The sequence below is a fragment of the Cebus imitator genome, unplaced genomic scaffold (assembly GCF_001604975.1).
Source record: "Cebus imitator isolate Cc_AM_T3 unplaced genomic scaffold, Cebus_imitator-1.0 Scaffold229, whole genome shotgun sequence".
NCBI lineage: Eukaryota > Metazoa > Chordata > Mammalia > Primates > Cebidae > Cebus > Cebus imitator.
The window spans coordinates 2,129,499-2,139,077 of record NW_016107544.1 but is presented as its reverse complement, the minus strand read 5'-3'; the positions used below and the strand labels follow the sequence as shown (position 1 = coordinate 2,139,077).

The window sequence follows — 9,579 nt, the reverse complement described above, 5'->3', positions numbered from 1 at the left end:
TTTTTTTTTTGAGACACAGTCTCGCTCTGTCACCCAGACTGCAGTGGAGTGGCATGATCTTGGCTCACTGCAACCTCTGTCTCCTGAGTTCAAGTAGTTCTCTGCCTCAGTCTCTTGAGTAGCTGGGATTACAGACGCCCACCACCATGCCCAGCTAATTTTTTGTATTTTTAGTATAGACGGGGTTTTACCATCTTGGCCAAGCTGGTCTTGAACTTCTGGTCTTGATCCACCCGCCTTGGCTTCCCAAAGTGCTGGGATTACAGATGTGAGCCACTGTGCCCAGCCTTCACTCTTTTTTATTTTATTTTTATTTTTGGAGACAGAGTCTCCCTCTGTAACCCAGGCTAGAGTAAAGCTACACAACCTCAGCTCAGTACAACGTCCACCTCCTGGCTTCCAACGATCCTTGTCCCTCAGCTTCCTGAGTAGCTGGGACTACAGGTGTGTGCCACCGTGCCTGGCTAATTTTTTGTATTTTCAGTAAAGATGGGGTCTCACCATGTTGCCCAGGCTGGTCTCGAACTCCTGAGCTCAGGCAATCCACCCACCTTGACCTTCTAAAGTGCTGGGATTATAGGCCTGAGCCACCTTGCCCAGTATCACTCTGTTAATATGTTTCCTTTGCTGTACAGAATCTGTTTAACTTAATATAATCCCATTTTTTTATTTTTGCTTTTGTCGTGTGTGTTCTTTCAGTCTTATTCATAAAAATCTTTCCTCAAATGTCCTAAAGTGTTTCCCTTATATTTTCTTCTGGTAGTTTTATAGTTTCAGGTCTTATATTTAAGTCTTTGATCCATTTTGAGTTGATTGTTGTATAGGGTGAAAGGTGGAGGTCTAGTTTCATTCTTTGTATTGATAACCAGTTTTCAAGTTGCCATTTATTGGAGAGACTAAACTTTCTTCCATGAACATCTTTGGCACTTTGCCAAAAATCAGTTGGCTGTAGATATATGGATTAGTTTCAGTGTTCTCTTTTCTGCTCCTTTGGTCAGTGTGTCTGTTCTTATGCCGGTACCATGCTGTTTTGATTACTGTAGTGTTGTCATATATTTTGAGGTCTGTTAGTATGATGCCTCCAGCTTTGTTCTTTTTTTCAGAATGGCTTTAGGATCTTTTGTGGTTCTAAACAAATTTTAGGATTTTTGTTTTCTATTTCTGTGAAGAATATCATTGGTATTTTGATAGTAATCCACTCTGTAGATTGCTTTGGGTCGTATGTAAAGAATTCTTAAATTTGAGGTTGCTGGCTTCCATTAAGAACTCTAAGACCATGGACTCATTGATTATTATAGGTATCATTGATTTTTAGTTAGGCTAAAAATACACATGACTGTTTCAAAGTATATGTAATTACAGAGGCTTTGAAAAAGACAGTATTCATGTGCTAGAGACCAATCCAGAAGACTTAAGCTAAACCAATGTCAATGTCAATGTCTTCTTAGTGGTGTTTAGGTACAGGTTTGCTTGTCCTGATGTTTGTTGCAGTTTGAATGGAGAGGCACAGTGAGGTCAGGGGTAACCCAGTTAATTGGTGCCCAGATGGTTTGTATAATAGTACCTTATTTAGACACCATATTCTAGAGTATCATCATGTACTTGGAAATTCAATTCCTACTACACCAAGGGGTGGTCAACATTGAGGAAATTACTCCTGCTTCACAAACTCCCAGAAGACAGAATGCCCACATTTTGATTTATAGTGACACTCTTGTCTGTGTAGGTACCTCCACATGGGACACCAAATCATAATCAGAATATTGCTTACTGAGTGGGAAATGGGGGGAAGAAGAGTTAGCTGGGTGATCGCGGTGTCCAGGGATATCAAGCAGAGATGCACATGGTATCATGACACTCGGTGGAAGCTGCTGGATGCACAGCTAATGTTTGCTCTTCAGCCTCCATTTTCTATTTTGTTGTTGTTGTTGTTGTTGTTGTTGTTGTTGAGATGGAATCTCACTCTCAGCTCACTGCAACCTCTGCCTCCTGGGTTCAAGCGATTCTCCTCCCTCCGCCTCCTGAGTAGCTGGGACTACAGGTGCCCACCACCATGCCCATCAGCCTCCATTTTCTAGGCTTTATTTCTGATCAACATTCCTTACGGTCAGTGCAGTCTTTTTTTGCCTAAGTTGACTCCTTGAAGGTCAGCATTAATACTTGGTCTGGAGGCCATTCAGTGTCCTCCAATATGCTTCTAAATATTCTGCCCCGGTTCTTCATGTCTATTTGTCTTTCACATTTAACTTTCTTTTTAGGGGATCCCATGTGTAATACCAAGATTTGTGTATACGTATATATGCATAAAATTATCCAGAGGCTTTATACTACTTGTACATGATTGAAATATTCAACAACCAGTCGGGTGTGGTGGCTCACACCTATAATCTCAGCACTTTGGGAGGCCAAGGCGGGTGGATCCCTTGAGGTCAGGAGTTCAAGACCAGACTGGCCAACATAGTGAAACCCCCATCTCTACTAAAAATACAAAAATTAGTGGGGCGTGGTGGCGGGCGCCTGTAATCCCAGCTACCTAGGAGGCTGAAGTAGGAGAATTGCTTGAACCCAGGAGGCAGTGGTTGCAGTGGGCTGAGATCATGCAACTGCACTGCAGCCTGGCAACAGAGCAAGACTCCGTCTCAAAAAAAACAAAAAAAATTAGCCAGGCATGGTGGTACACACCTGTACTCCCAGCTACTTGGGAGGCTAAGGCAGGAGAATCACTTGAATCCGGGAGGTAGAGGTTGCAGTGAGCTGAGATTGTGCCACTGCACTCTAGCCTGGGTGGCAGAGCAAGACTTTGTCTCAGAAAAGAGAGAGAGAGAGAGAGAGAGAGATAAGATAGATAAGATAGATTCAACAACGTAAGAAATGGGGTAAGCAGTTCTTATCTGTCATGTTTGCTAAAGAGTATGAGAATCATCAACCTTCATGCTATTGCTGATCTGAATTGCTTTTTGACTTTTTATTTCAGATTAAGAATGACCCAAAATAAATTAAAGCTTTGTTCCAAAGCCAACGTGTATACTCAAGTGCCTGATGGAGGATGGGGCTGGGCGGTAGCTGTTTCATTTTTCTTCATTGAGGTCTTCACCTACGGAATCATCAAGACATTTGGTGTCTTCTTTAATGACTTAATGGACAGTTTTAATGAATCCAACAGCAGAATCTCATGGATAATCTCAATCTGTGTGTTTGTCTTAACCTTTTCAGGTTAGTACATCTCTCAGCCTACCTAAAAGTGCAGACCCTTTTTAATTTGCCTACCTAGGTAATGGTAGTTGGTGTGATTTATGCATTCATTCCCTTATATGATAGTTGGTCCTTCCTAGCCTCGACTAACAGGGGTTTCAGAGCATTGAGGATTGGCAAGAAATAAAAGGCACTGAAGGAAAAAGCCTTACTTGCCAGCCATGACAGCCTTCAATTTAACACACATGTATTAAACATCTGCTGTCTGCACTCTCTTAGGATTCTGTAGATTCCTTTGAGAAGAGCAGTCAACCCCCTTTTGTGAGGAGGTAAGGATATAGTCACTGTCTAAGAAGCAATATCAGAAAGTTGCTGATGCCTGGGCATGGTGGCTCACGCCTGTAATCCCAGCACTTTGGGAGGCTGAAGTGGGCGGATCACAAGGTCAGAAGTTTGAGATCAGCCTGGCCAACATGGTGAAACCCCATCTCTACTAAAGATACAAAAATTAGCCAGCCATGGTGGCAGGTGCCTGTAGTCCCAGCTCTTCGGGAGGCTGAGGCAGGAGAATCGCTTGAACTTGGGAGGCAGAGGTTCCAGTGAGCCAAGATGGTGCCATTGCACTCCAGCCTGGGCAACAAGAGAGAAACTCCATCTCAAAAAAAATTTTTTTTAAGTAAGTATGACGATAACTTAATTTTTAAATTGTGGAAAACTTAATTACCTTCTTAGAAAGATAATTTAAATGAATTAGGACTAAAATGTTTTATTTGGCAATCTAAATAAAAAGAAAATCCCAAAGCTTAAGTTTTAGGTCTTTTATAACCAAAAATAAAAATGTAGTCAATACAAAATTTCCACTTAATACTATTATACCAGAAGATAATTCTTCCAAATGCTATTATTCTAGTTGTTAATGCTTGGAGCCAACATCCTGGCTCAAAACGATGAGTATGCTTTTATTATGAGCTACATCCAAGATTACTTTGTATTCTAATAGTTAACATAGTAGATACACACGGACTAACACCAAAAAATGGAATCCTTTTTTCCCACTTCCTCTTCTATCATATTATTCTTTGACCCAACTCTCAATGGCTCACTTATGTCAGTGTTCTCAAGTTAATATTAAGTAACCTATAACTAGGAAACGAATTTGCCAGACTCTTTTTTTTTTTTTTTGAAACAGAGTTTCGCTCTTATTGCCCAGGCTGGAGTGCAATGGTGCGATCTCGGCTCACCACAACCTCTTCCTCCTGGGTTCAAGCAATTTTCCTGCCTCAGCCTCCCGAGTAGCTGGGACTACAGGTGCGAGCCACCATGCCCAGCTAATTTTTGTATTTTTAGTAGAGACGGGGTTTCACCATGTTGACCAGGATGGTCTGGATCTCTTGACCTCGTGATCTACCCGCCTCGGCCTCCCAAAGTGCTGCGATTATAGGCATGAGCCACCGAGCCTGGCCCAATTTGCCAGATTTAAATGTCCCAGGGGATACAGCTTATAGAAGCTAAGCAAATGATGATTCATTTTCAATTATCTATCCCATAGCAATTCTCCTTCAGGAGTGCATAACTGAGTATTCACATTCTTTCATCCTGTAAAGAAACTAACTAGAATCTGACCCCAAATGGAGCTTTTGAAAAAGAATCCAAAGCATTAGAGTAGAGAAAAAATAATGATTCAAGCAATCATAGGAAAACCAATTTTTATCATAGAATAACATAAATACATATCTAATTTTATAGATGCTCATGGTGAGTCAGAGTCATCTAAAAATATAGATAAAAGTTTTACACTGTTATTCTGGCTTTCTTTCAGAAGCCTGACAAATCGTGTCGAATTTGAACAAATAATAAAATAATTCCTGCACTGACTTTGCATGAAATGTATTATGGTTTGGCTTTGTTTTTTTCTTGAGACAGGGTCTCACTCTGTCACCCAGTATGGAGTGCAGTGGTGCAATCTTGGCTCACTGTATCCTCTGCTTCCAGGGCTCAAGCAATCCTCCCACCTCTGCCTCCTGAGTAGCTGCAACTACAGGTGCTCACCACCATGCCTGGCTAAGTTTTGTATTTTTTGTAGAGACAGGGTTTCACCATGTTGCCTAGGCTGGTCTCAAACTCCTGGGCTCCAGTGATCCTCCTCCTCAGCCTCCCAACGTGCTGGGATTACAGGTATGAGCCACCACGCCCAGCTGTATTTATATTTGACATCATCTCTCCATACGCAAGACATAGAGGAAGGAGTCTTATGTATGGAAGTAACCCTAGAGCCTCTGTTTGTTAAAATACCACTTTCTGTTCTTTCTTGGCAGCTCCCCTCGCCACAGTCCTGAGCAACTGTTTCGGACACCGTCTGGTGGTGATGCTGGGGGGTCTGCTTGTCAGCACCGGAATGGTGGCCGCCTCCTTCTCACAAGAAGTTTCTCATATGTATGTCGCCATCGGCATCATCTCTGGTAAGTGTTCCTCTTTGGCTCAGAAGTTCTGTAGAACTAGTTCTTAGTTTGAAGAACAAGGAAGGGGAAGGAGGAAATTAAAGCCAAACTATATTTCTTTCTCTTTCTTTTTTTTTTTCTTTAACATGAACAGTGTCTCAGATCAGTAGTTTTGAACTGAGCAATATGGACTTCAGGGGACCTGGGAACCTATTCTCAAGTGCCCAAGAGTTTTTGTTTGATCTTCACCAATGACTTATTCTTGGGAGCCTAAGAAAACCTCTTTCCATTTAAAAAGAGTAGCCATCACGGTGGGTCACACCTGTAATTCCAGCACTTTGGAAGGCTGAGACAGGAGGATTGCTTGAGCCCAGGAGTTTGAGACCAACCTGGGCAACATAGGGAGACCCCTTCCCTACAAAAACTAAAAGACTAGCTAGGTATTGTGGTGTGTGCCTGTGATCCCAACTACTTTGGAGGCTGAGGTGGGAGGATCACTTGAGCCTGGGAGGTCAAGGCTCCAGTGAGCTGTGATCATACCACTGCACTCCAGCCTGGGCAACAGAGCAAGACCCTGTGTGTAAAAAAAAATAAAGTGAAATATACAGCACATGGTGGCCATATATTCCTCATAGATAATAGATACACACACACAGTTGTTAAGATTTGCAGACTAAATTTTTCCTATGTATCTGCACATATGACTTATTTCTTTCTAGATACAAATCTTATAAAAAATTTCATGCAATAATAATTTCATCCATTGTGAATTATATATATTTGAGAAAAAAGTTTTTATCCTTTTAGCATCCCGAAACAATCACTGCAGTTTATTCAGACCTTTAATGGAGCCCATTTTTCTTTGCAACATCACCTTTGTGCAGAATGAATTACTTCGCTCCCAGAACATAGATTCAAAAGCAAAAGCGGCAATCCCAGATCTCTGAATGCTTCCTTCCAGTCTCTGGCAGTGTGTGGGTCTCACTGGCTTTTGTGACTTTTCCTCCACAGGTTTGGGATACTGCTTTAGTTTTCTCCCAACTGTAACCATCCTGTCACAATATTTTGGCAAAAGACGTTCCATCGTCACTGCAGTTGCTTCCACAGGAGAATGTTTCGCTGTGTTTGCTTTTGCACCAGGTGAGTGTACTACAATGGTCTAAGACCGTATTAATGTGATGAGGGACCCCACTCAGGTGGTCTTGCTACAGTAACTTTTGACAACAGTATGGATGACTTTAAGCGTACGCATAGGGAGAGGTTATTTAGCATCTCTTCTCCAGCTCATTTTTAGGATCTGTCCTCCCTAACCCACACTTTAGGAATTCAGACCACCTTCATAATAGGTTTGAATTCCTAACTCGGCACATCTGCAATGGTAGGGCTTTCTGGACACATGCATTCCAGAATAATCTAATGATTTGCAACTGTTTACACCTGTCATGTCCTCTCCTTTTTCAAAAGAGCTACATTCAATGTGGATTTAGATTATGCTAATAAAGACAGCCTTCTACTTTGCGCAGTGGCAGTATCATGGCCAGTGAGGTTTATCCGAGGTGCAAGTATTGCTAATTGAAAACTTCTCCCAAGACAGCCTTCTTATCCGTGTGTAGATCATCTCAAAACAAAATCTTTGGCCAGGCTTGGTGGCCCACACCTCTAATCCCAGCACTTTGGGAGGCTGAGGTGGGCGGATCACCTGAGGTCAGGAGTTGGAGTCCAGCCTGGCCAACATGGCAAAATCTTGTCTCTACTTAAAACATAAAAAACAGCTGGGTGTGGTGGCACATGCCTATGATCCCAGCTACTTAGGAGGCTGAGAAGAATTGCTTGAACCCAGGAGGTAGAAGTTGCAGTGAGCCAAGATCACACCACTGCACTCTAGCTTGGGCAACAAGAATCCATCGCAAAAAACAAAAAAACAGATTGAGTACATTCATACTACTGAGTATAGTAAATTTCCACAAAACTTATAATGAAATCTAGATCCATATTTCTTCTTGATGGTTTCTCCTGGGTCTTGAGTCCATTATTGACCTTAGATTTTATTTCTTCTTCACTCCTGCCTATTCAAGCAATCATGGCTCTGAAGGAGAACATTGGCTGGAGATACAGCCTCCTCTTCGTGGGCCTACTACAGTTAAACATTGTCGTCTTCGGAGCACTGCTCAGACCAATCATCATCAGAGGACCAGAGTCACCAAAAGTAGTCATCCAGGAAAATCGGAAAGAAGCACAGTATATGCTTGAAAATGAGAAAACACGAACCTCAATAGACTCCATTGACTCAGGAGTAGAACTAACTACCTCACCTAAAAATGTGCCTAGCCACACTAACACAGAACTGGAGCTGAAGGCTGACATGCAACAGGTCCTGGTGAAGGCCAGCCCCAAGCCAAGTGAAAAGAAAGCCCCGCTGTTAGACTTCTCCATTTTGAAAGAGAAAAGTTTTATTTGTTATGCATTATTTGGTCTCTTTGCAACACTGGGATTCTTCGCACCTTCCTTGTACATCATTCCTTTGGGCATTAGTCTGGGCATCGACCAGGACCGCGCTGCTTTTTTATTATCTACGATGGCCATCGCAGAAGTTTTCGGGAGGATAGGAGCTGGTTTTGTCCTCAACAGAGAGCCCATTCGCAAGATTTACATTGAGCTCATCTGCGTCATCTTACTGACTGTGTCTCTGTTTGCCTTTACTTTTGCTACTGAATTCTGGGGTCTAATGTCCTGTAGCATATTTTTTGGGTTTATGGTTGGAACAATAGGAGGAACCCACATTCCACTGCTTGCTGAAGACGATGTCGTGGGCATTGAGAAGATGTCGTCTGCAGCTGGGGTCTACATCTTCATTCAGAGCATATCAGGACTGGCTGGACCACCCCTTGCAGGTAATTTAAATACACAAAATACAAATGCTTGTCTACTTTCCCTTAGGAATTGTGCTAGCTTCCCGTTGAAGCCATATAAAAACTTACTGCTATTTTATACTTCCATTGAATTTTAGAGCTGTCAGGAATTAGGGATTACCTGAACCAGCCCTCTTAATTTAAATATGGGGAAACTGAAGGCCAAAGAATTTAAGTCAAAGCTCATATGGTAAATTAGTGGTCGAATCAAGACTGGAAGCTGTGCCTGTAGTCCAGATTGGTGCAGGCCTTTCCTATCACCTTGCCTTCTCGCATGCTAGACAGGAACTCATGGATTTACCACCTTCATAGCCCACCTGACTTTTGGAATTGGGCTTCTGTAAGTCATCTTCCCTTCTTAAGAAAGGTATCTGGGGATTGATCGCAGCATTCTGTAAATACCTAATTGATTTGTACAGAATATTTCCTTGTAGGAGGGACATAGGTATGTTTCATATCTTAGATCCCAATTAGGTTTTTAAAGTGTTTGTGATTAGAAATCTTACCCCCTGTTAAAAGATACCTAAAGTGGGCCAAGTGCAATGGCTCATGTCTGTAATCCCAACACTTTGGGAGGCCGAGGTGGGTGGATCACTTGAGGTCAGGAATTCCAGACCAGCCTGACCAACATGGCAAAACCCCTTCTCTACTAAAAATACAAAAAGTAGCCAGGCATGGTGGCAGGCACCTGTAATCCCAGCTATCTGGGAGGCTGAGGTGAGAGAATCACTTGAACCCGGAAGGCAGAGGTTGCAGTGAGCCGAGATTGCACCATTGCACTCTAGCCGGGGCGACCAGAATAAAACTCCATCTCAAAAAAATAATACCTAAAGTGAACTCAAGTGAAAACAATACAGTTCCTTCCTACTGAAGAATATGACCTTTTTAAATAAGCATGCATCTAAATGTCCCAGGTTTCAGATCCTCTGGTAGGACAGACTTAGCCCAAGAAGAACAAGCATATTGTTTGTCTCTTTCTCCTCTCCAGTCTAGCAAAGATTTCTGCCTTTAACACCCATTTTTCTTTTTCTTTTTTTTTT

The 9,579-nt window shown here is 42.3% G+C and overlaps 2 protein-coding genes and 1 non-coding gene across 8 annotated transcripts in view; 2 read left to right on the top strand and 1 right to left on the bottom strand.

Annotated features, from left to right (window-relative positions):
* SLC16A6 (solute carrier family 16 member 6) overlaps window positions 1–8,781 on the top strand; it is a 17,728-nt gene extending 8,947 nt beyond the window's left edge. Inside the window, exons 2-5 of the mRNA XM_017497345.2 lie at window positions 2,975–3,213; window positions 5,508–5,651; window positions 6,642–6,770; window positions 7,706–8,781. Of these exons, the coding sequence (XP_017352834.1) occupies window positions 2,982–3,213; window positions 5,508–5,651; window positions 6,642–6,770; window positions 7,706–8,637 (1,437 nt within the window). The 5' untranslated portion in view covers window positions 2,975–2,981 and the 3' untranslated portion in view covers window positions 8,638–8,781. The remainder of the gene's footprint in view (window positions 1–2,974; window positions 3,214–5,507; window positions 5,652–6,641; window positions 6,771–7,705) is intronic.
* Window positions 1–9,579, bottom strand: part of ARSG (arylsulfatase G) — a 154,111-nt gene that overhangs the window by 131,746 nt on the left and 12,786 nt on the right. The gene's annotated exons all lie outside the window — the stretch shown is intronic.
* Window positions 7,142–7,282, top strand: LOC119466798. Its single transcript, XR_005195277.1, has one exon. It is a non-coding gene; the product is annotated as a U4 spliceosomal RNA (small nuclear RNA).